Source organism: Nothobranchius furzeri, chromosome 19 (genome assembly GCF_043380555.1).
Source record: "Nothobranchius furzeri strain GRZ-AD chromosome 19, NfurGRZ-RIMD1, whole genome shotgun sequence".
NCBI lineage: Eukaryota > Metazoa > Chordata > Actinopteri > Cyprinodontiformes > Nothobranchiidae > Nothobranchius > Nothobranchius furzeri.
Window position 1 is genome coordinate 21,302,433 of NC_091759.1, and position 26,827 is coordinate 21,329,259.

General features: G+C 40.9%; 1 protein-coding gene across 2 annotated transcripts; it reads right to left on the bottom strand.

Annotated features, from left to right (window-relative positions):
- Positions 1-120: 120 nt before the first annotated feature.
- LOC107394772 (gamma-enolase) lies at positions 121-26,787 on the bottom strand. 2 transcript variants are annotated; one of them, XM_015973863.3, is made up of 13 exons: positions 26,474-26,787; positions 13,406-13,491; positions 13,136-13,231; positions 10,367-10,425; positions 9,129-9,198; positions 6,643-6,776; positions 6,460-6,551; positions 6,227-6,357; positions 5,391-5,588; positions 5,104-5,305; positions 3,897-4,005; positions 3,294-3,352; positions 121-1,004 (listed from the first exon to the last, which is right to left on the bottom strand). In XM_015973863.3, exons 2-13 carry the CDS (start codon positions 13,488-13,490, stop codon positions 935-937), a joined length of 1,305 nt encoding a protein of 434 aa, XP_015829349.3. In that variant the 5' UTR covers position 13,491; positions 26,474-26,787; the 3' UTR covers positions 121-934. The 2 variants fall into 2 exon arrangements, with proteins under 2 accessions (XP_015829349.3, XP_054601276.2); XM_054745301.2 differs by lacking the exon at positions 26,474-26,787 and having other exon boundaries at positions 13,406-13,532.
- Positions 26,788-26,827: the final 40 nt, after the last annotated feature.

A 26,827-nucleotide genomic window follows, 5' to 3' on the forward strand; every position in this document is an offset into this window, starting at 1 on the left:
CATCTCATGAAAAATCGGAGCAGAAACAAAGGCGTTATCCCCCAGGTGTTGGCGTTATCCCCCGGGGAAACTACACACTGTCGCTTTAAAGTAGAAAAAAGACAATAAAAACAACCTGGCTGAAATTGTAAATTAACTTTATTATTTCACATATTTTCACACAGTTTTCAGTGACAAGCGTTCTGATGGTGTTTTATTATTTCATTGCTCTTTCTTCTGTTTCAACAGCAGCTATTCTATGGGCATTCAGGGGAAATCAAAGGGGGTTTATTTTATTTTACTCTTTCTTTAAGACGGGGAGAAGACTTCAAGCATGAATGACAGGATCACACCGGCGTGAGAAGAAAAAGGAACACGGTCACAGACGGGACAAGAAGGAGAATCAAAGAGAAAGGAGGTGTGAGGAGTGCAGGTACTCCAGTGTCCAGGTGAGTGCACGGCTGAGTGTGTGTACAGGTGTTACAGAGTGTCGCTTTAATGCCAGTAAAACTGCATAATCCTCGTTTTGGTCTTTAATGCTTGATGCTTCCCTTTTCTTCGGTCTAAATGATTCTAATTTCTCTACTCATGATCTGATGAATCTGTATTTTTGCAGATTTGTCCTCTGGCTGTACGTGAACTATTCCTACAGTAACAGTGCATGTCTGGCTTTTATTTATCGGGGTTTTCTCCTGCGTGTGCGTTATTGTCTTCACGTGCGTGTGTGTGTGTGTGTGTGTGGACGTGCATACAGTATCACCTCCCTCCTTCAAGTCCAGTGCATAAATTATTTGTTTATTCAGCTTGGCTCTGCAGCGAGTTTGTGAGTTTTCCTGAATTTGTGTGGCGTTTCTTTGTACATGGCTCATTCCTTATTTGTCATTGATGTCAGTGTGTGTGTGTGTGTGTGTGGGTGTGCGCGTGCATGAGTGTGTGAATCATTCGTTGGTCAGTTTCACAGAGCGCTGGGGTTCCTGAAGTTGTGGCCTGCAAAGCGAGCCTGGTCACCCAACTCTTCCTCGATCCTACGAAGAAGAAAAGAGTTTGTTTAAACATGAGAAGCAGGAAAGTTCTTGTTCTGTTTTTACGGCTTCAGGCTGAGTCCAGCCGGGACACGTGTGGAACGAAACGAAATTGTAAACGATCTGCGGAAAACTTCCATTTTTGCTGTTTTTGTTTTTCAAACTTGTCTCACATTCCCTGAAATTTTTTACTCACGCAAACTAAATCGAGATTTCTGCATTCCTACTTTGTGACTATCTTCAGATAAGATTTTTCTCACTAATTTTTAGACTTGGTGAAAATGTAAGCGCCACCACCAGCGAGCCACTACAAGTCATGAGTTAACTGAGATCTTGGACAACTATTAAAAGACATTTAGGAAACTCCCTGACAAATTCCCCTAAATGTCGGAGTCATGGAATTGTTGTTGAGCCTGACTCACGTCTCCATTTGTGTGCCACTTCACCTCGCTCCATTCACAAATTTGTTGCTAACTCCTCCCATAATTGTCTTTCTGATTCAGAAACTAAACGGAGACATTTGTCTGATTTTCCAACAACACAACAGAAAGGCACTTCAGCTTACTGAACCACTGAGAACTAGCAGCCTAGCGAGAAAACCATTTTAAAGGGACATTTTATGTTTTTCTTAAAGGTGCAACATGTAAGAATAAAGTAATAATGACATCCTGTGGTGAAATTTGGGTACTGCAGCCCATTTTTCTAAACAAATAGTGACTATCTCACTCCTGTTCCATGAGTCTCATGGCTGTCGACGGTTACAGATCAGCACCAGAACACTCTAGATGACAACTAAAGATGAGTTATACATAGTAAGTTGATAAGTAGATAAGTATATCGTAAATCTGGTGTTACCACTCTTGGGTGTTTTACGGTAGGGATCACTAACTACACTTATGGTAGCAATGCCTCCAGCATTCCAGGAAGTCTGGCTGTTTGCCGCCTTGCTGCTAGCTTGCTGTTATGGTTCTGAACGACTCATTGAAGGAAATAAAACGCTACGATTGACTCGTGATTAACTTCAAACACACATGTCACTGTAATAATGGGTTGCTGGTAATTTCAAAAGTAGCTTGAGATTTTTTTTAGAGCCGACTATTTTCTTCGAATTCACGTTAGCATTGATAATTTGTTAGCTACTAGCCTGCTTCACTCGATATTAGAGCAAAACAAAAACATGTCGTGGCTTCTTAGGGTTCAAGAAATAACTTCTGGGTCGCTCCTATTTACTGGCTTCAGTTACTTAAATACCTTTGAAGGTTTTTCCCTGCCGGTGTTGAATTGCAAATACCGTTAGCTCAGCGTTAGCTCGGCGCAGACTCAGCAACCCCATGGGTTTACAGATTGTAAGCAAGGACCACGCCGCTATTTAGCTTTTTTGAAAGGAAACAAATATATATTTTTTGGACTATTATCAGTCTGTAAGTATGTTTAAAAGCTGGATTAAATAGAGCCTTGATTAAAGACAATGTCAGGATTTTCCATACTTATATTAGACCCTTTTTAAATGAGATTTGTTAAAAGGCAAAGAAATATTAAGAATAAATTGTGTTTTTGACATCCTGTAACACGGGTTTGTCCTGGATGCTCACGTTTAAACGCACCAACAGGTTAATGATCCGAATGCTCCACCTTCCACCTCTCCTGTGTCTCCTCAGCAATCCGATGGGATTAAACCACCGAGTCGGTACCCTCCCCCCGTCCCTCCCATCCTCTGACTGGCTCGGATACATCGGGCGACGCCAGCGCTTCTGTCGACTGCCACATCAATTAGCTCGGACTACACGCACTAAAATAGAGTAAGCTCCTAAGGAGAGGCGGGGCTGCTGGGCTGCAGCCAGAGTTTGAGCTGGAGGAGGACAGAAAAATGCTGAATCATTAAAAAGTTCAGGTGTGACAGAGCAAAAAAAAAAAAGGGTAAAACTTTTTATTTAGAAGGTCGCGAACGAATCAGAATAAAAAATGTCAAAGTTTTTTTCCTTTGAACACATAAAACTTACATTTATCTTAAATAAACTCATTTTTCATATTTTGTTCCTTTAACGATTTCAAATATATATTCCTGAAGCTGATTTGTAATAAAATGGAACATTTTGCCGCTTCTGACTTCACGTTTCGGGTCTCAAATTGAAACCTGTGCATCATTTTTCACCTGAGAGGTTTAAACATACTCATTTATTTCATAAATCCATGTCTGAATGTCATGAAAGGTAGAAACCAGTCCTGAGCTGTTGTGTTCCTGCAGCAGAGAAGTCCAACATAAAAACATCCGCTGTAAAACGTTGGTTTCACCTCATGAGCTGGTTGTACTTGGCCAGTCGCTCAGATCTGCAGGGGGCGCCGGTCTTGATCTGCAACAGAGACAGAAGCTTTAGCTCAGGTTTTATTATTTAAACCATGGACGTAATTTTTTTTGGGGGGGGGGGGGGGGGGGGGACATGTCCCCCCCACTTTCTCCAAAGTCAGGTTTTCACCCCTGCACTTTTTACCAATACTTTATATTAAATTGGCACTGGTTGAGCTCTAGGACCAAGCAGAAAACCACCATTTGTGTTGAAGCCGGTTTCCCATTAGAACATACTGTAAAGACCCCCCCCCCACACACACACACACACACACACGTGTCCCCCCCACTTATAAAGTGAAAATTACGTCCATGATTTAAACTCGTCCTGAACATGTCTCACACGACTTCTGAACAGAAATATATCGGGTTGAGATGCTTTTCTGATAAAACGGTTTTAACGGTTTCTGTTTGCTCACAACTCCTAAAACGAATTTTTACACAAAATATTTCAGGTGAGCAAAAACAATCAGTTTCCTTTAGTGCAGCATTTCAATATGTGTGTGTCCTTGTGTGTGTGTGTGTGTGTGTGTGTGTGTGTGTGTGTTCACCTGTCCAGTGCACAGTCCCACCACCAGGTCAGCAATGAAGGTGTCCTCCGTCTCCCCCGAGCGATGGCTGACCATCACGCCCCAGCCGTTCGCCTGAGCCAGTTTGCACCTGGGAGACAAACAGAAGTTAAAACTCGTGGTCGTCTCACTCGTCGCCATCACACGCTGCAGAAGTGACGTTTCCACTTTTGGCCCGTCCCGTGGGGAGCGCTGAGCTGCAGCAGTGGCTGTGCTCGGGAACTATTTGGTCCAATCCAACCCCTTAAAGCTGAGCACCAAGCAGTGAGGCGTCGGGTCCCTTTTTTAAAGTCTTTGGTATAACCCGACCGACTTAGCTCGAAGCACATATGAATATAAATCATATGCGCTTGATGTAGAATTCAGATTGGTAGTGCAGATCATTCACTTCATTCATGAGTCACACTCATAACAGGACAAGAGCATTATCACTTTTTTTAACTGCAGGCTCTTTGACAAGTTAACAGGATGAGGATTAAGACGTGTCCTGATGCCGCCGGGCTCCACCCGGCCAGCTGAGCTATCGCATCTATTACAGCTATTTATCAGATTAATGGTGCAGGGAGGTTTTCATGAGGCGGAGGGTTCTGCCGCTGGGATCTCACACACACACACACACACCCAGGAGCCGGACACCGGGCCAACACTGGTGAAGGATTGTTCTCTACAAATATTTAAAAATATGTAAAAGCATAAAAAATGTCCCGGCGAGCCAAGAGGAAGTCCCAGCATGAACAACTTCCTGTGACCTTCTTGTTTGGAATTAATAGCTGGATGGAAGTAACTCACCTAACCGACGTGTTAAGTACCCGTGTGTGTGTGTGTGTGTGTGTGTGTGTGTGTGTGTTAGGTCTGCAAGGGCACCTTTTGAATATTTGTCTAAAAGGTTTTGAGGATGACTCAAAAAAGATTTTCTCCTAATTTTCTTTCCTGTCTCGGTTTTTTATGACGGACATTTGCAGAAGCTCTAGAGCGTTGAGCCCTGATCTTCCTTGGCCTGGTATCACGATAGTCAGCAGAAGCCGCCTCTCCAGGATAATCTCCAGCACAGACTGGCATTCTGCTGAAGGACCAGGGATTTTGTTCCAGTTGGAGCATTTGGGGAGAGGATTGCCTGAAGAACCAGACATGAGCATCGATCCTGTGTCCATGGCAACCGCGTAACCTGCAGCGTGATCCGCAGACTCACGCCTGAATGGCCTCGGTGACCGTGCCGATCTGGTTGACTTTGAGCAGCAGGCAGTTGCAGGCTCGCTCCTCGGCTGCTTTCTCTATCCTCTTTGGGTTGGTCACCGTCAGGTCGTCTCCAACGACCTGGATCCCCACCTGGGCCGTCAGGTTCGTCCAGGCCTCCCAGTCGTCCTGGTCAAACGGGTCCTCGATGGACACAACTGGGACGAAAGAGGGAAAGTTAGCTTTTATGTGACGTGTTTCACCCTCTGTTCTTCACCAACAAGCAGAAGGAAGATGTTGCACCTGGGTAGTTGTTCACAAAGCTTTGGTAGAGGTCAGCCAGCTCGTCTGCAGAGATGTGCCTCGATGAATCTGGGGGGGATTTGAAGTCCAGGTCGTATTTGTCCTCCCGGTAAAACTCAGAGGCGGCCACGTCCATCCCGACCACCACCTTGTCCGTGAAGCCGGCCTTCTCTATGGCCGTCTGCAGCAGGTCCAGAGCTGAGCAGTCAGAGGAGCATCGGATGGAGGAGAGATGGGAGGAAACAGAGAGAGGTTTGAACCCACGATTCTGGATTCTGGGAATCTGGGACAGCAGAGCTTCAGCGGGAATTTAAATAACTTTCATTAAACATCTTTTGTACGTTCTTGCTGTGTTTGTCTTCTAATTCCATTTTTGGTTCTTTTTTAAACACAAGAAAGGTTTTTCTTTACCTTGCTGACGTTTCGTTTGCGGCTGCCAACATCCTCAGAGCTGACGCTGATGGTGGCGTCACTTCCTACACCGTTTATCCGCGGGCAGCAGAGGACGTTGTCGCCCTCTGCTGCCCGCTCTCCCCTCTCCGACGATGCAGTCCCATGCACGATCCAATGTCTAGACCCCATCGTTCCTGTTCATGGTCCCACATCCACGTCTCCTGCCCGCGGATAAACGGAGTGGGAAGTGACGCCACCATCAGTGTCAGCTCTGAGGATGTCGGCAGCCGCAAACGAAACGTCAGCAAGGTAAAGAAAAACCTTTCCTGTGTTTAAAAAAGAACCAAAAATGGAACTTTCATTACGGCTCAGAAGTAAAAACTCTGATTTACCGTTAGACTTCATCTTTATTTCAAGCATCTAGGCGTTAACGTCCTCCTCACCTTCGCTGTTCTCCAGGATGTTGGGGGCAAATCCTCCCTCGTCTCCCACGTTGGTGGCGTCCTGGCCGTATTTCTCCTGAATCACCCCCTTCAGTGTGTGGTACAGCTCGGACCCTATCCTCAGTGCCTCCCTGAGACATGCAGATTTTCCCATTAGCATGAATGATAGAGCACCAGAAACATTCGATTCTTCATTTGAGGGTGGAAAATGTTTTTGGAAGAAGAATTCTTACTTGAAAGACTCTGCACCGACAGGCAGAACCATGAACTCCTGCATGGCGAGTTTATTCCCTGCATGAGAGCCTCCATTTATCACATTAAAGGCCTGAAAATCAGATAAAAGAAGCTTAAATGTTGTTAAATACAAACCAAAGTGAAGGACGCCTTATTTTTGTGGTGGTGGAGTTGATTCTTACAGGAACCGGCAGCACGAGTTCTGTGTTTCCGGCCAGGTCGGCGATGTGGCGGTACAGGGGGACATCTTTCTTCGCTGCGCCGGCTTTACAGATGGCGAGAGATACTCCCAGTATGGCGTTGGCTCCGAACGTAGCTGTTTGATGGGCCAAGCATCAACAGATACTCAGAATTAGCCTCAAAAGCAACAAAATAAATGTTTGAGTTTGGAGTTCAGAGATTTTAAACATAAATGAACAATTATACTTTACTTCTAACTTATATTACTCTCTTTTTCTTGTCATTTACATTATTTTACACGTGTTTTAGGTTGTAGATTTGATGTTAAATCTCAATTAGAGGCACATTTCAATGGCTTATGTGAAGTCTAGAGGCAAAATGCAACACATTCAAATTCATTAAAATGTTTGATTTTAGATAAATGCATTCATTCATATTTTTATGCAGTTTTACTTCAATAAAACATGTTTTAATTCAGTGATGCAAACAAAACTGTGACTTGTTAAATCTCGTCAAGAAATGGCAAATGTATGTGTTTCATATAACGCCTTCTAGAGTCCTAGAACCCCCCAAGGCACTTTACAACACAATTCACACACACATTCACCCATTCACACCCTGGTGGTGATGAGCTACACTGTAGCTACAGCTGCCCTGGGGCTGAGGCTAAAAACAATCGCCCCCTAGTGGCAGGCTGGAGTTCACCTTTCAAGCCCCGCCCCCTCCCTGTAAAAAAATGGGACTTTTTTCCCAGTAGATTAAAATACATCTCACATCATTTTTGCATCAATGGTAATTATTAGGGATGAGCCAGATACTCGTTTCAGACGAGTATCCGGTACGGATAAAGCATTTTTGACGAACACGATCATGACACGAGTAAACCTCGTAAATATCTGTAATCGTGCTGAAGGAAAATCCTCATTGGGTAACTGACTGTCTTCACGCTCTGTGATTGGCCAGTCTCATAGAGCGCCCGCCCCTCCCTACACACAAAACTCTCTAGCCGGCCGGGAGCGCAGTCCGTCTGGCTCATCCACGCACACACACACACACACAGTAACGGATCTCGCTGTGATTGCTTCACTGTTGCTCACGTTTCTTCAGTTTTCCCTAGCTTTTCTTCAGCTTGCCTCTTTTTGAATATTTAAAGTAACTTTTTTCGTAATTTACATTGTGCATTTGACAAGACAGAGCTAACATGCTGTGTCTCTACCTCCGCTCCGGTCGGGTTTTTTATTTTTTTTACCTCCCTCCCTCTCTCTCTCCCTCTCTCTCACACACACACACCTCAATCCACATTGTTTTGTTTAACTTTGTGTGGCAAAATGCCAAGAACGTTAAGAAAAAAATCTGTTTAATCAAATTAAAATTAAAAAATATACATAAAGTTGTGTCTGGTTCTAGCATTTCATATTTCCTAGTTCCTACTGCATGAGTTCAGATGTATTAATCCATGCACTTAAATATTAATGTTCTGATTTTATTGAAACACTTGTTCTGTAATAGTTCCTTTACTATTGTGATCAAAAATATTTTATCTCAATTCTGAGGCTGCTCTGTAAATAGTTTTCAAATAAACCACACACATATCAACTTCTGATCATTCCATATCAATTTCAGACTTAAAATAATGTACTGATACAAACCACACCCACTTCCGGTTAAACCACGCCCACCTCCGGGTTATGCCACGCCCATTCCGAGTACAGATACAGATAATTTAGTTGGCTGAACAGATACAGATACAGATAGTGGTGTACTCGCTCATCCCTAGTAATGATCAGATTATCAAATCAAAGCTATAAATATTTTTAGTTTTCTTATTAAATAAAAAAATGAATAAAAAAATTTAAAAACATACATTAAATTATATTTAGTTATTTCTTACAAGAAATTGTTGTTTATCTGTGTCGACAAGAAAGAACTTTGTTTTTATTTATTTTATTTCAAATTCAAACTTTTGCCTTCAAACCCGTTAAAACAACTATCTGCATTAATAAGAATAAAAACAACATTAATAAGAATAAAAACAACAGGTTTTTAGTTTAGCCGAGACTCTCTGATTGAAATATTTTGTTTTGAAGTGAAAAGAATAAGTGAATTCCTGCAGCTGCAGGTTAATCTGTCAGCGCTCCTGCTCCGGCTGACATTAACTCCCTCTAACATCACTTTCATGCTTGTTTACCGCTCCATCTGAAATGATTAGTTGTCATGATTGTTGCCTAAAATAAATTAGCGGTGCATTTATTTAAAAGGTTGTGAGTTTGCGTGGTGCGAGCCAACGAGGCCCGTTTGGAGCAGCAATCCATTCCTTCTGTCTTATTAACGCCGGTATTTATGCAGCTTGTTCCTCTGCAGAGGACGCTGTGACAAACGAGCTTTGGCTGAGACGTTCTGCTGAAGCATGGAGATTTCCAGCAGGCTGGTAGACTCTGATGACGTTGTGTTAGTCATCACGACTTGCTCCCGTCGTGTTTTGACTCACATTTGTTTTCTGTGCCATCCATATCAATCATCATGTTGTCCAACTGCTCCTGCTCCACCACACTGATACCCTGCAGACAGTAAACAATAAGCAACGCAGCAAAAGATCACAGGAGACTTTTCGCATCAGAAGGTGAGGACAAGCTAGCTTTCTATTTTATGATGAATCTTCCATCTTTCTAATTAAAATTAGAATTTACATTAGAATAAAGCTAAGATGATAATAAAATAAGCATTATTATTATTATTATTATTATTATTATTATTATTATTATAAAGAAACATATCTTATATTTTCTAAATAATTAGAATTTTCCAAACTTCACCTGAACACGCTAACTGCACATTAGACACTTAAAGCAAACATTAGTGGTGGCTGCACATAATGACTGTCGGCTGTTTTTGTTTCCTGTCAGTCTGACCAGTCTGCTCAGTTACCATGGCAACAACATCCTCCCATAAATGGATCGGATTTTGTTCTTGTTTTATGACGAAGAGCAGAAATCAAACTCTGCTGTTATTTTCCAGGTAGCTAAAATCGGTAGACCTACTCAAGTGAATTAATTGCTTTTCTAAACATTTTATAAATTAATCTGATATTTGTGGAAATATGAAAACAGTAAAAGTTAAAACAAGCTTTAAATATTTTAAAGAACTTTTAAAATGTCAAAAGTCACAAAGATTTCGAAAATTTTCTTGATATATATATATATATATTTTTTTTAAACCAATTTTTGGTAAAAAAAAAAAACATAGGTGTAACTACAACACTGCAGAAAGCTTCCTTTTGCAAAAGAGGTACCTCTGTGAGGGTTTACTAAATCATTCCTGCATTCACTTTGAGAGAGTGGCGCTGTTTCCCAACAACTGAAATACACTTTGGACTAGGTTGTGCTCTGTCTAGCCGTTAGCTCATCAATCCTAATAAAGTTTTGGGGAAGAAAAAGGAAGTTATTATATATTTTACACCTAAAACCACTTCAGAATTGTTGTTAAATGTAAAAATGTTCAGTAAAAAGACCTTCTTAGATACAAAATCACTTCAAAATCCCTTCAAATCTTGAAAATAGAACAATGTGACCATTCAAAAAATTTAAAATTGTTATTTTTTGTTCATTTTTTCTTCTTTAACTTAAATTGAAATTTTATATTTAAAATTTTTAAGTTGGATTAAACAGTTTCTGTTTTCAGTTTATTATCATTTAGAATATATAATAATCTCCATATTTGTTGACTTACAGAGGATATAAGAGCTGGTGCAAGCGTGTCATTGATGTGTCCGACTGCTTTCAGAACACCTAAACAGACAAAAAAAAGAGTGTGATAAAAAAATGCAAAAAATTATAAACATTTAAGAAAACTGCAGTGGAAACACGTGCACGTGTGCGTCACATCTGTACGGAGCCCCTCGTGTCCACGTTATAGCTATTTCGTGGCCACAATTTATTTATTTTTTGGACCATGTCATCAGAGGGGCTCCATACATCTGGCATGTTTATGTAGCTGCAAAATCTGGATATCATGTAGAATTTTGAACTCATTCATACAATTGTCTTGTTATTATGAAGGGTGGCAGATCAAATAAGCATTAAAGTTGAAAAATCTGTATTACAGTTGTGCGGTCCTGTTTATGTAATCTAGGCACCTGTCTAGGATCAAGCCCCTTTTGTCCACGGCACACCTGGAGTCTGTTATCCATGCATTGGTCCTGTCCAGGCTGGACTACTGCAATGCTTTATATGTCACTGATGCTAGTCTAAAGCCGGGCGTACACTGTGCGACTTTTTCACTTTTTTGAGCCGATTTTCCAGTCGTGCGAGAATCCACGAGATCGGGGCGAGTTTTGCGCCGAGCGGTCGTGTAGCGTACAGGGGGTTACGAGAGGCGATTAACACCACGTGACCAGCTGCCGATCAGCAGTCGTGAGGTCGCACGGACTTCTGGCATGTTTAACATTTCGCTCGTCCCTCGTGGGGGTATCGCACTGTTGAGGCGGCGCTGCGAGCAGCTGCGACCCAAAAAGTATCAGAACTGCTCACGGCGCATGCGCAATCCTGCATCAACGCCGCTCGCCCGCTATTTCCCTAATAACACACGCTGTTCGTTTTTGTTTCTACACGTTTTTTTTACTCACAAAGATTGTCAAGAAAGCGTGTTTGTCGTGTTCATGTCAAATTAAACTGATCACAAAACACAGATTCACTTTCTTTATTTCGTTTTCCTCATCCAACCCCCATAAATCCCTGTGTGTCCTCCTGCAGCACTCCCGAAGGACAACAGGCAAAACAAGACAAAAAAGTCTCACGTGTTGTGTAAAAACGGCTATTTTTAGCATATTTTTAGGGCCGACGTGTAGCTACCAGACGTCCAGTGTGAGCAGTCAGGTCGCATCTGAGAACTGGGTCGTGCAGTGTGAGCACATGACTCGTGAGATCTGCTCTGCGAGGAAGTCGTACAGTGTGAGCTGAAGCTGAGTGCTACGAGTGAAAAAGTCGCACAGTGTACGCCCGGCTTAAGTCAAGGTGCGGTTGCAAGGCTGCAGCTCGTCTAGTGAGATTTCTGACAGGCACTAGAGGCCGGGAACACATGACTCCCGTGCTGACGGCCTTACATTGGCTCCCAGTGCAGTACAGAGCCAAATTTAAGATCCTCCTACTTGTGTACAGGGCTCTTCAAGGCAGTTTTGAATCTTGAAGGCAGTCTAAAAGGTAAATAAAACTACAATATGTATTCATATATTTACTATAAACGTGTCAGATTTGTTCATTGTGTGTCAGATTTGTTCATTGTGTGTGTCTACATGTTTACCAGCTGTTTCTTATTAAACAGTGAATTTCCTCCACCAGACTCACTAGTTTCACTCCTGGGGCGCTGAGCAAAGTGCCCCTGAACTGCCGCTAAACAGCCAATCACTTTTGGTTGCTAGGGAGAACTGGAGAATTTTGGGCCAATCAGCATTCGTGAGTTGACTGTCTATGGCCCAATCCCAATACCTGCGCTTCCACACTTGCACCCTTCAGTTGCACGATCCCGGTCAGTTGTGCGAGTGTGTAGGGTGTTCCGGTTCTCAAGTGTGGAAGTTGATCACGCCCTTTTTGCACCGTTGAGCCGCATTTCTGGTGAAGGGTATTACCAACAATCCATTGTTGTGGAAGAAAAAGCTCAAGTGCCTTTTCAGGAAAAAAAATGTTTTTAAAATAAAGTAGTTCAATTTAGAATGGTTAATTAATGCTCTGTATGTCTGAGACAAAGCAGCAAATAATGTAAATGTATTTCAAATAACGGTTTGGTTGCTTTTTAAAAACCTTTATTAATAACTTTCAAACAAAGTAACACAGCGACCAGCGTCCCGGCATGCGTAGCAGTCGATTACGCAATGCACCCTGTCTCAATTCGGCAATTATTTGCGCACTAGTGTACCACACACTCAGTCAGCGCCTCAGCTTACAGAAAACAACTAGCTATCATGCTAGCAGGTGCTGGATTTCATTTTCAGCTCGTCTGTCACTTCCTCATTCACACACACACTCAGTTGGTTTAATAGAAAGCTGAAATCATAGCTGTTGCTATAAAATTGTATTTATTGGTTCTTGTTATGTTGCATAAAACTGCGTTATTAATACGATTTCTATGCCGTGTTACTGCCATCTACTGGCCAAGATGAGTATTGTGCTTTGAGGTGTCCAGCTTTGGGCAGATGATTAACTGAGACACATGATTGTTGACTGCAGGTGGCTTGAGTATTTGAGTATTAGTAAAATTATAACCAACAGCTTTATCTGCAAATTAGAAAATTGACTTTCTCCAACTGTGCTTATTTGGAGGAAGGAATTTAATGTTTGTTGGACTTTTCCAACTTTTCATTTTAACACTTAGAATGGACGAAGACGGGTAATATTTCACATATAGGGCAATCCCCCACCCCCCAGAGCTTTTTTCAGCAGCCGCCACTGCATGAAACTTGATCAAATCAAACATGACAGATGCTCCGTTGACAGCTCTTCACACCTTTGCCCTTGTAGCGGCTCTTGTCTCCATCCCGCAGCTCCAGAGCCTCGTAGATCCCTGTGGATGCTCCACTGGGCACCGCAGCTCTAAACAGGCCTAAAGAGCAGAGCAAATTATTCCACTGATGAAAGAACACAGCTCACACAGTTATGCTTCCTTCTGTGTAAGTCATATTCCTTAAAATGGGTTGATCTGTAAAACTGTAGGAATGCTGCTCCAGTGGTTTGACTGATAATAGAAATCAGACCATCTGGACCCAGACAGGCTCACCTTTTTCTGTGTGAAGGTCCACTTCCACAGTGGGGTTTCCCCGGGAGTCCAAGATCTCCCTGGCAACGATGCTGACGATCGACATCCTGAAATAGGAAACCGACATTGCCATCAATCATTCAGGTTTTATGAATACGACACAAATTCTGCATGGATGGAGTCAAGCAGGACGGGGATGATAAAAAAAACTGAAATATACAGAATTAAAACATGATAAACATTTAATATGTTTATTTAAATTGTGCAAGCTGTGCTCTGACAGAAAACAATGTAGAGATTAAAAAAGAAAAAATATGTTTATCACACAATACTGTATGGTTTAAAACACACACACACACACACACACACAGCATATTTTATGCATGTCTGGAGGGGATAAACATCTCAAGGTGAAATCATTTTAATGCTCTATTTCTCACTTGTTTCATCATAGCTCACATACAAACCGCTCTTGTTAGATTTTTTAAGTCAGCAGTGAATTTAGTAATATTTGTTGTCACAGGAAAAGTTTAATTTTTACACATCATTCAGGTAACGTGTGCCTAGAAGTAAATATAATGCAATTTAATCAGACATAATGTCTCATTTAGCTGAAGTTGACTTTCAAAGGCTTTAGATCATTTACACCCATTTTAAAATATATTTTATTTTCTGTTCAGTTATGACCCCAAAAATAGAACTCGACCCTTTAATATTTTCGTGTACCTTATTTATTAGGGGTGGGAATTTAACGCATATTTTACGATGAATTGATTAGGAAAAAAAATTCTTAAATTTTTAAGCAGAATTCCCTCAAATTGGGGGCTGGAAAAGTTTAGCGTCCCAATTTATGCCTGATTTATCTACAAATACGATCAAGCTGCACATTTAACGAAACAGCAAAGCCTGAGCTACAAGACCATTATAACATGTTTTATGTGCTCCAAACACAACTAAGTCGTGAAAAATTGCTATTCATTAAGAAAAGAAAAAAATCCACTTTTTTACTGTTATGTTGGTAGAAAGCATGCAGTAACTCATCCATATGAACTTTATTACAGCTGGAGGGATGAGCATACATCTAGTAGTCCTCAGCAGAACTTCCACTGAACTCTACGCTACACCTCTCTCTCTATATATATAAACAGTGCTCTGCTGCCACCTAGTGTTCAGTTCAGTACACAACATTTACATTAATACATGTCTTAATTACATTTCACCATTTACAAATCTTTACACATCCCAACAAATCCCACAATTGTTACCTTTGTGGACATAGACCTTGTGGTTACAGAAATATACTCATTAAAGTGTGGGTGAGTCTACTGATCTTCTCTAGTATTATTTTTAATTAAAAACATTGCTTGGGTGCAAATTGTCTTTAATGATTAAATAGTGATTAATCTAGATTAATTAATTAATTACAGTTGATTAAGTCTTTCAGTACCACCCCTAACTTTTTTATACCATTTTATACCTTTTGTCTTTGTTTTTCATGGGTATTTTTTGTGTTTTAACCTTAATCATCCGAACCGAATACATGGGCTTATCCAACTGTGGACCCACCTCCTGCAGGAGGAAAATGAAGGGTCTGGTGCAGTGTGGATCGGGCGGCAGAACGAGGTGGGAACCTTGGCGGTCTGATCCCCAGACAAGGAAACTGGTTTTTGGGACATGGAACGTCACCTCGCTGGCGGGGAAGGAGCAGGAGCTTGTGGCAGAGGTTGAGCGGTACCGGCTAGATATAGTCGGACTTACCTTGACACATAGCATTGACTCTGGAACCCAAGTCCTTGAGAGGGGTTGGACACTCTCCTTTGCTGGAGTTGCTCCGGGTGAGAGGCGGAGGGCTGGGGTTGGCTTTTTGTTAGCCCCAAGACTCTCTGCCTGTGTGTTAGGGTTTACCCCGGGGGACGAGAGGGTAGCTTCCCTACGCCTTCGGGTCGGGGAACGGATCCTGACTGTTGTTTGTGCTTATGGGCCAAATATCAGTTCAGAGTACCCACCCTTTTTGGAGTCCCTGGGACGAGTGCTAGATAGTGCTCCATCAGGGGACTCCATTGTCCTGCTGGGGGACTTCAATGCTCACGTGGGCAATGACAGCATGACCTGGAGGGGTGTGATTGGGAGGAACGGCCCACCTAATCTGAACTTGAGTGGTGTTTCGTTATTGGATTTCTGTGCAAGCCGCAGTTTGGCCATAACGAACACCATGTTCGAACATAAGGATGCCCATCAGTACACTTGGTACCATTGACTTTGCTCTTTTCATTAACTTTATTTTATTTATTTTTTTTTTTAACTTTTTGGCTTGAAGCAGATAATCTCATCATAAAACATGTTAGTATGACGCCACGTAATTCAACAACCTTTTTTAGTTTCCACATGCAAAAAGATCTCCAAAACATTTTTTATTGAGAAACAGTGAGTTTTGACTTTTGGGAAACAGCAAAACAACAATGAGATTCTGGTCAAACCAAACACGAGGAAGCCCCACCCACTTTGGAGCTGCATAGCTCAGCTGGGCACACTAGTAATATGATCGCTGCCCTATAAGGAACACTAAAACGTATTTCTTCTACTGCTTGATAAACATCCAATGTGCAAAAAGTCAAAATTAAAAACAACACAAGCAGCAAATTTAACACTAATGTTGGTGGAAATTAATTTCTAGAACTTTAAAATGTAAATGTAAATTTCCCAAAATACAAATTTTACAAAATTATTTTAAACAGCCTTCCTTATAATGACAATTTTGCATAAAATCTCAATTTTAAACGAAAATAAATAAATAAAACTTCTGTCTGCTTTTCTTTTTCTGCTTCTCATCAAAATCATGTTTCTTCTGTAGTTGGTTTCTTTCTCACTTTAACTTTAACATGAAAGAATCTTTTTTCACTTTGCCTCACATCCCAGGATTAGAAATGCATGAATTCTCTTTGAGCTTCTTACATTTCTGCACCACCGTGACATTATTAGCCGACCTCGTCCTCCAAACTAATGGAAGCTGGAATCTCGTAGGCTGAATCACTTTGATTAATTCTGCTCTCCTCTGAGGGTGTTTCCCCTCTTTTCTCCACATTGATATTCCAGACACGCCGCGTCGTAACTGCAGCGATATGTCGAAAAACTCCTTTCATGCTGTCCTCTTTACTGCATGAATACCTTATCGATCTGGGAGCTAAATTTGTCTCCCTGATAGCTTGCAGAAAACTGGCGCAGAGGCTGTTTCCTTGAATTTTACAAAAGAGAAAAAGGAACCATGTCCACCTTTTCTTTATTCTCACAGCTACAGCGTGCTTTTGTCAAAGAAAGGCTCTGCATCTGTCCTAGTATAAGTGGCTCAGGTAGCAACAGAAGAAAAAACTGCTGCAAAGAAGTCAGAAAACGTTTTCCTGCTTCAAACGTTGGTTTCTCCTAAAGGTTGAATATGGGACTTTTAAATAAAACGCTGCGTGCACCGGGCGTTTAGAGGTGTTCAGAATCAAGGTACAGTATTTGCTTTAAAAGCTTTATTTTAATAAAAAAAGAAATCAAATATTTATTTTGAAGGGCGTAACGCTGGGTTTATGTTACATCTACCAGCCATTAGAGGGCACTGTTGCGGGTTGCGAAACAGTTGGCTCGGCACTGCGAGGCTAGCACCGTGGAAAAGCCAGAATGAGTTTAGGTGAAGCCTACAATAGATGGACCCAAATAAAAAATGTCACGTATCGGCAGCGACCATGGACGTAATTTTTTGGGGGGACAGGGGGGACATGTCCCCCCCCACTTTTTCCAAAGTCAAGTTTTGACCCCTGCACTTTTTACCATCCAAAAACAATATTACGCTATATTAAATTCACACTGGTTGAGCTCTAGGACCAAGTGGAAAGCAACCGTTTGTGTTGAAGCCTGTTTCCTATTAGAACATATTGTAAAGATACCCCCCCCCCCCCCCCGTGTCCCCCCCACTTCTAAAGTGAAAATTACGTCCTTGGCAGCGACTCTGGTATCCCAACAGCTGGAAATCTTGTTCTATTATTGCAACTACAACCTCCAACCTACAACGTTGCGTTGGTGTTCGTGTTCCACATTCAACCTTTAATTCAGCGATGTCCAAACTTTTCTAAATCATGAAGTTAAAACTACTCATGGGCCACAAAAATAAATACTTTTTTTCAAGAATGCAAACGTTATTTTATATTTTTCATTTGTTCTGCTCAAAAAAAGTCCTAAAATAGATATATTAGTAAAAATTTGAACATAAAATATTAAAATATATCAAAAGCTTCCTGGAGAAACTTCATTCTACATTTCTAAAAGCGCTAGTGAGGGCCATGCAAAATCACTCCGAGGGCCGCAAACAGCCCCCGGGCTGCACTTTGGACACACCTGCTTTTATTGTTCCAATGATGGTCAAAGCAAAAAAAAAAAAAAAAAAAAAAGCTTATTATTTAACTCCACGTTGATTATTCAGCTTTTAATTTGATCTTGTAGCTCAGATGCACAATACCACGAGATCAGATCATCTCCTGAGGAGGGCTATTTCCCAGCTGTCTCATTTATAGCTAAAATAAACAGGTTGATTATTTATTTTGTGTATCAACATTTCTTATGTGATAAATCTGATAATTTTCTAATGCCTGATTAGTCACCTTCAGGTGGAACATAGAGGAGAAGCCGGACGTTTGCAGAAGATCAACCAAACAAATACTTAAGTTACAGGTTCCTCGACTGACTTCTACTCTAAAAAATAAACAGTCATGTAGACATTGGGAACATTTTTAAAAGATGGAGGATGCTCAAAACTGATGAGTAGTTGGCAAAGTTTTTCTGTAGGGTGAGTGTTTGGCAATAAAGCTGATTCTGATTCTATTAAGTATTTCATTGTATTTTAGAAACCTGGAACTAAAATTATATTACAATAAAATAATAGTGAGATAATTTTTGTATGCTGCATTTACTGAAGGCTATAAGGCGTTAGCTTGAATGCTAATTCGACCTGAACTGAATTAATGTCAGTCTGTAAACTTCAAGCTAACTGTGGAAGAGAAAGGAGAACAAAAAGAGATTTATCTTTTGTGTACTGGAGCTAAGTGATTAGCATAGCGTTTAACCTTGTGCTACATTGAACTATAGTTTTTGCCTGTTATAGCATTAGCAGGGGTGTGCTAGCTTCACCAGTGATCCTACCAGTTTTAGATGTTTCCCTACTTGAACACTGTATATTTGGTTAAAATTAGCGCTTAGCAGCTCCTGCAGCACCCGGTGAAGGCTGAGGAGGTAATTCAGCGGTTAGAATCAGGTATCTGAGCAGGAACATACTGAAAACATGCAGCCACAGCGGCCCTCAGTTAGCCATACAAGGCTATTTGTGTGTGCAGTGTGAGGCAAGGCTTTCTGCTCCTTCCAGAAGAGGAGGGGGGCTATAGCCTTCAAATATCTAAATCTCCTCTTCCTTTGCTGGATGTCATCACATTACAGACCACAGCCGTAAGTTTGATCAAAAATGTATTTAAAGAGCAAGTCACCCCCTATCAGTCTTACTCCACTCCCACTTCCTCTTTGAAAAATGTAGAAAATGCTGTTGTCTGGCAGACTGAAAGGGTGGAGCTGCTGACAAATACACACACACAGGCTCACAACGACATTGTGACATCATATGGTACCAGCTCACGTTCTAGGGTACCTCTTAGCCAATAGCAATGGCAAATTTAAATTCAAATGCAGTGCAGAGTTTTTACCTGATGACTACACAACACTGACAGTTTTAGGCAGGAAATTTAAATTTTAACTGAGATTCACTAAGTGCCAAATTATTGACTACATGTGTCTGCAGCACGATTAGACACTCATTTATATGGGTTATCAGCAAAAAATAGTAGATTTGGGGTGACTTGCTCTTTAAATAAACAGAAATTTCTTTACATTACTCCTTTTTTTAAGCTAATTTGCTTCTTTGATTTATCCTTATGTGTCCCCAACGTTTAGGGGCCAACAGAACAGGGAAGAAAGTTTACAGCAGTGGTGCCCCAAAGAGGTGGCCAAGGGTGGCCATGGCCCCTCTAGAAATTTCCGCCCCTCATAGGAAAGACCAGTATTCTTTAATAAAACATAAACGTTAGAATTCTAAAATAAACAAATTGAGAAGTATTTTTTTTTCTGAAAATGTGTTTCTGAAATATGAGTTAAGTGTTTTGGATGCATATTGTCTTTTTTTTTAAAGGAGCATGAAATGCATCGCCACAGGCTAAACTCTCCCAGAGTTAACTCAAGGACCAACTTGGTGTGCCACCCCAAGTTTTCTCTGGCCCCATCTGGCCATCCTTATCAAAATTTTCTGGGGGTGCCACTGCCCTGAACCCAAATTGTTACAAAGCCTGATTTGTAAATTATTGTCACAGACGCTCATCAAATCATCACTCTGAACTACTTTTCCAAGCTAGCTCCCTTCTTTTCCACATTTTCTGTGAACTTTCTTCCCTGTTCTGTTTGTTAATGACAAATCTGCCCATTTATTCCTCTGTAGGTCTCGCCCTTACTGAGAGTCACTGAGGTTAAAGAGGTCCAGAAAAGTGTTAATGGTGCTCAGCTGAAGAATGAGCAGATAGGTGCTGGCGGCACAGAGAAGTCTCACCCATCCAGGAGTGGAGAGAATTGATGCGTAGGTGGTTTTCTCTACGGGCTTATATTAATTTTATGGGTATTTGTTCTCCTTTTTTATAAGGCTCCATCCTGCAGCGCTGCAGAGTTTCTTTCAGCGGTTCCTCCTTTTAGGGTGGAGCAGCACCGCGGAAAATCTCTGCAAAGAAATTCTGCAATAAAGTAATGAAACTAAAAGCTCCAAACACAGATTTCAGGGGAATCTTCTGGGTGTTTACAACTTCAAATATCTGTTACAGATTGGAGTTTTATTCTTGTTTTTCTGATTTTAGAACAAAAAATGTAACAACTCAATTGACTGATTTCATTTTCCAAAGTAGGAAAACCCTTAGATCCCTGCTGTCGGAGCATCCATCTCATTTCTACAAACACATGATCTGACGTCACCTCAGTGAGATTATCTCATGATCTCTCTTATCTCCTTCCTCTGTTTTCTCCTCCGCTGTTTGGACACGTTGCTGTGAGTTACGTAAGCTCTACAGCAGCAGCGGAGGGAGGGATGGAGGACATCTATGAACGCATCCAACCACACCTAACAGAGACTGCGGTGCTCAGCAGAAAACACACCAGCACTGGAGGAATAAAAAACAACCAAAAAGAAGCAAACCAGAGCTAGAGTGGTGAGAAAATGAAGTGATGAGGTCATGCAAGGAAAAAGAAATCTGGAAAAAAGGATGAAGATGGAGGAAGGACGTGAGGAAGTGAATAGAGAGGAACATATGGAAAGATGGAAGAGTCATAAAGATTATATATCATCGTGAAGTGCTAAGCTCCAGGATATGAGATAGACTTTGTGTTTAATTTGGTTAATTTGCTCTCAGGAATCACCTGAAACCAGAGATGATTCGACTCTTCAGATTCAAACCAAGTGAATATAGATTTTCTTTCAATTTGCATTTAAATGTTGAACTATTTATCATTTGGCCAGCTTTCAAGCAACACTTGTGATAATTTAATCATCTAAAAATAAAACTATTCAACAAAAATAAATAGACACAAAACTGGTGCCTGCAGTACTCAAATCCTCCACCAGGGGACAGATGACTTGCGTCAAATTTGCCAGATTTCTTTTTAGGGAAAGAAAAAATGACATATTTGATGTTACAGGAAAAACTGGGAGAAAATAATACTCTTATGAAAAAGTCTACAAAAAGGGCCGCTAAGGAAAAGGAATGAACCCCAAAACAAGTAATGCCAGATTTTGTCCAACTCAGGGCTGGGCAATAAATCGAAAATGTATCGTTATCAAAAGTTCTGACTTTTATCTAAATCAATTTTCCCATGTCAATAAATTTTATAATTAAAAAAAAAGAAAAGATTTGTGTAGGTTGGCAATGTTCATGTCCCTTTAAGAAGCTGAATCAACTTGAGTCACGTAAAAACATGACTCAACATAATACGTGTACTAGCCCCATCTAGTGGACAACTTTTTTCTGCGCATACCTGTAGTTATCGTCCATTTATCGTTATCAATGTGAAATCCTCAATGTATCGTGATATTGATTCTAGGCCATACCGCCCAGCTCTAGCTCAAGTGCACCATTTTTTTTATACTTCCTCCAAGTGACGGGGGCTTCCTGGTTTATATTGGTGACAATTTTTAGGATCTTTTGAATGTAAGGGCAGACATTTGTCCCACGATAAATAAAGAATTTTCACTATATATATATATGTGTATATATATATATATATATATATATATATATATATATATATATATGTATATAAAACTGAGTCCTTGTCAAAAATGTACCTCAAAGCGTCCAGATGGAGTATTAAAATTAGTACCTTCATCCAATCTCATTCATGTCTACTGCCCCCTGGTGGATGATTTAGAAGCGGTAAGGGCCAATTTTATTTCTTTAGTTTTATTATATTACATATAAATAAAACCGATGATTATAGACTTATTATATTAACATTAGACAACAAGTAGTTCATTTCCTAAAAACAGGTTTTAATATTATTATTACTTATTACATCAGGATTTTAAGCAAATAAATTAAAGATATTTGGATAACACAAAATCAACATAAAAGCTCAACTTAAAAGAAATTCCCTTTCATTATTATTTTTATTGAATTGTATAAATTTCATATCCTGAATTTTTGTGTTTGTTTTTTACTCCAGGTAACTAAAATGAATGTTTCCCAATGGTCCAAAAATCAGCAAATAGCTAAACAGATCCAAAATTATTATATTTAAACATTTTTTTCATTTGTCATTTTGCTGGAGACGCACGTAAAATCCCAAAAATTTTAGGAAGTTTTTATGTTTTATTAATTTGTTAAAAAGCTAAAAGATTTGGAAAATAACTCAAAAAAGAAAAGAGAGAAAGTGAATTGACTACTTAAAGGTATAAAACAGAAAACGATATAGAGAATGACCAGGAGGGAGGAGGGAAGGAAGTGAAGGACGAAATGGAGAATGAGAGGAAGTGAGGGAGAGCAGAAGAGGACAGGAAAGAGACAAATAAATAATTAAATGACCATCTGTGGATGGAGAAGAGAGGAGAAATGGAGGGATGAGAAGAGGAAAGGAGGAGGTTGGGTAACAGAAGGCATGTCGTGGCAAATATGACATCCTCACAGGAGGTGGAGCGGTCTCACATGTATGTAACGCCAGTAATGTGTGGACATTAGCACGCTAAACCGTTAGCTCACGAGTACGGCGCGTTTAAACGCATTCACATCAACCAGGGTGACTAAGAGCCGGATATCACACACACACAATAGATTACTGGGACCAAAACACACACACACATATCCACACTAAACTGTGTTGTAATACAGTGGACGCACATGGCTAAAACACACACAAATGCACATTTTTATGATTTCATGTAAGTTGCATTTGCGAGGGAGTTGCCAAAGTGTCTCCAAATGTTTTTAATATTTTCACAAGTCACAAAACTTAACTTTACAACAGTCAATCTCTCAAAAAGTCACAGAGTCGATCATTCAGGGCTCATCTGGAGGTTTTCAGTTTTGTCTGCGTGGCTCAGAAAATGTAAGACAACTCCGGAAGAATCTGGCAGCCAAACTGAGACGTGAATTAGGTTATGAAATTATAACAAGGTGGTTAATGTTAGTTTACAATGACATCATAAGTCATGTGACCTCCTCAGAAGTTAAATAAAAACGTTGTACCTCTGTGTTTGCATGTGACGTGAGTCTCCATCAGTCGCAGTGAGACACCACACCCTGCTCTGCACCAGAAACCCAGTTCAACACGACACCAGCTGTTCACGAGCACCAGTGCGGTTGTAAAATCCATGTGCACGATTTTCCAAACATTTATCAATCACTGTTTCCATTTTTACCCCTGACCTTTAAAGGGCTCTGTTCAGACACACACGCGCTAACTAGCATTTAGCCATTTAAACAAACCGCTCCAGTGAATCAGCAAAAATAAGCTTCGTGCTCAGGCAGTAACCAGCGTTTCGTACTCTTCTGGAAAAGACAACTATGGTTTTATTTCAGGTGCATTTTTTAAAAATAAGGTCAATATAAAGAAAACTTGTGCAGGAGGCCATGCACTGAGATTGTGCAACTGAAATAAACATAAAAATAAAACACTATAGGAAGCCTAATTCACGCCCATCTACTTCCGGACCACGGGTCTCTGGAAGAACGAAAAATGAATGCAAGTCAACGGGGCTAAAAACGCTATTTTATAAATCCGCTTGTTTTGTGCCGTGGATTTCAAATATGATGCGCGTGAATTTTAAAGAAGCATTTTGATTCCAAGACTGTGCTTATTTTCAAACAGGGGAAAATGCTCTTTTAGGTTTTGTGTGAAAATAAGTCCAGGACTACAAAAGCGCTTCACGAAAGTGACGCCATCGAACCACGCACGGAAAAAAAAACGGAGGGAAAACGGCTGCAAGTTCAGCAAACTTCAAATCCTTCCTTCAGGAGGAAAGAACCGCCATAAATCTACGCTGGGGGGGAGGAGATTATGTGGTGACGTCACACATGCGACGTGCCGATTCATGGTGTGTAGTTATGCTAATTACGAACTTTTACAAGCTGATAAATCTCAAAGTACATGTCAGGCGTGGTCGAAACACCCATCATTACTTTTCATTTAAACTACAGTACAACATATGTGTGATCCAGGGCGTACGGCAACGAGGATTAGAAAATAGCGTTATTAGTCTCGTTCAGGGACCCGTGATCCGACTGGAAAGGGAGCCAGGCAGATGTATGACTGAGGGGTATAGTGAGGAAGAGTTTGGAAACTTTATGAGCATCACAGTTTTATTACTTATTTATCTTTTGATGAACTAATTTAAAACCATTCCATCACATTAACTAATCAGAATGTGGAGCCAATGCATCCAGACTGCAAACATCCATGTGTAGACCATCCCCATTCCTCCAAATATTGGTGTAAAAACCACAGTCTCCGCCCGTAGTTCCCAACAACCATCACAAAATACCACAGCAGCAGAGTGCCCCATGTTTCTTTAGTAGGCCTGTAATTTTACTGACGCTGTAGAAAAGAGAGATGATCAAAGAGAGGCCGATGCAGCGGAGGATGAAGGACCGCCACTGATAAAGCTTATCACTTAGCAGCAATACATTTTCCTGGACAGGAGAGTGACAGCAGGGAGGTCAAGGAGGATTAGTGTGTTTGCTGATCTGTGAAAGAGGCAGAAAAACCCAAGAAGCTGCAGGATTTCTCAGATGGGTTCATGACTGTGCAGAAATCCCAGAAAGATCGCAAAAGTGGCCAAAGCTGCAGGGGAACCTGCGCTAAATCTGAGTGAGTTCATTAACCGGGTCGAGCATAAAGACACACGGTGTTTGTTGCATTATGCATCTTTTCGTTTGGCTGAAACAAGAATGTATGAAGTATCCTGAGGATCATGCTAAACCTACGGAAGCCCTGAAAAGCAAAAATACATTTTCTGGGCCTGGTCTCTTTTTAGTGCAAATGTAATGACTAAAGATGTGTTCTTGTTTCTGACAGAAACATACAAGATTGTGTTCAGCTCTAAAATGTAGGAAGAAAAAATCAGATACATCTCCAAATGATTTTCCTATTCTGGTCCAAAATAGAACAAGCCAATTTTATTTTATTTTATTTTATTATTTTATTTTATTTTATCAGTTTCCTTTTTTTCCCTTGCTTTCTGGGGATTCCATATATGTAGTTTGAACAATGTACTTGACAGTCTCGAAGGTTTTGTTGGAAACATCTGGACTTTTCTTGTTTCTCTGAGGTGAGACGTCTTTAATGATCATTATCTCGATGATTATTGTGATTATTACGATAATCACGAACTGGACAACTGAGACTCCACACACAAGTTAAGCTTGAACACGAAAGGATTCATACATGTCAAATTTACCATTTTTAGCATAAAATGAGTCAATTAAATTTGCTATTATTAAAAATCTGTTCTCCTTTTAGTAGGAACATAAAATAAATAATAATCCTAAAATGTTCCCTGAAATAAAATACACACTCAGGTATCTCTGCCGCCTCTTTAAACACAACTGCTGTTGATGAAACACTTTACCATAACCATAACACACACACACGCACGCACACACACATGCACGCACACACACACACACACACACACACACACACACACACACACACACACACACACACACACACACAGTCTCTGTTACTGTAGTCAATATTCATATGAACAAACACACACACACTTGACAGCCATTATACAAAAGAATGAGATTTGTGCAGCAACATTGCACACACACAAGCAGTCACTCACACACACACACACACACACACACACACATTTTTCTGTCAGCAATGTTGTCGCGAACTGACATGCGTGCATGCATGATTCTCTCTCTCTGTCTCTCTCTCTCTCTCTCTCTCTCTCTCTCTCTCTCTCTCACACACACACACACACACACACACACACACACACCCTGCTACACCCACCTGGACACAGTAACACTAAAACTGCATCATACAAACATACGTCTTTGCTCTCCTGACACACACTTTCTGCAACACTGATTCCTTCACCTTCTAATTTGCAATTTTATCAAACACACACACACACACACACACACACACACACACACACACACACACACACACACACACACACACACTGTCATCTCAGACAGACACTGTAGAGTGAAAACACACACATCTTTAACCCTTCTTGTTTCTTTCACGCCCACAAGCACACCTGATGGCAAATTCCATCCCTCATGCATCTAAAGATAGATTTCGGCCACACACACACACACACACACACACACACACACACACACACACACACACACACACACACACACACACACACACACTCAAGCTGCATCCGTAAAAGCCACTAACCTGCAATGACTCAAAATATGAAAAAATAAATAAATTAAAAAAAATGTGATGGAGACACACAAAAGCCGGAGGAGCAGACGAGAAAACAAAGATAGGATTTTCCGCCTTTACCTGCCTCCCGTGTGTGTGAGTGTGTGTGTCCTGCCTTCTGCGGCCAGCCAGAAAATACTGGAGAAGCAGAGCGACGGGAGAGGGAGAGGGAGGAAAACAGGAGGGGAGCAGGAGGGGGTGAGATGTATGATGAAGGGGGGGAGGGGAGATGACTCAGAGGGGAGATGGAGAGGAAGAGGAGTGCTAATTAAAAAGAAGAAGATGGACTAAGGGTTTGGATGAAGGCATAAGGACGGGGTGCAGTGGAGGTAAAAATAGACGAAGGGAGGACCGGCGTCTCCTCGTCTTCCTCTGCTGCTGTTCTGGGGTTCAGCTGATGTTCACACGGTTATATAATCCATGCTTCATCACCAC

What these genes read in the sequence shown, in the direction of transcription:
- LOC107394772 (XM_054745301.2), bottom strand. Translation starts at nt 13,517, where the DNA reads ATGGCAATGTCGGTTTCCTATTTCAGGATGTCGATCGTCAGCATCGTT. An exon ending in GAGCCGCTACAAGGGCAAAG is followed by an intron (nt 10,426 to 13,135) that starts GTGTGAAGAGCT and finishes TTGTCTGTTTAG; the next exon opens with GTGTTCTGAAAGCAGTCGGA. An exon ending in AACTCGTGCTGCCGGTTCCT is followed by an intron (nt 6,552 to 6,642) that starts GTAAGAATCAAC and finishes TCTGATTTTCAG; the next exon opens with GCCTTTAATGTGATAAATGG.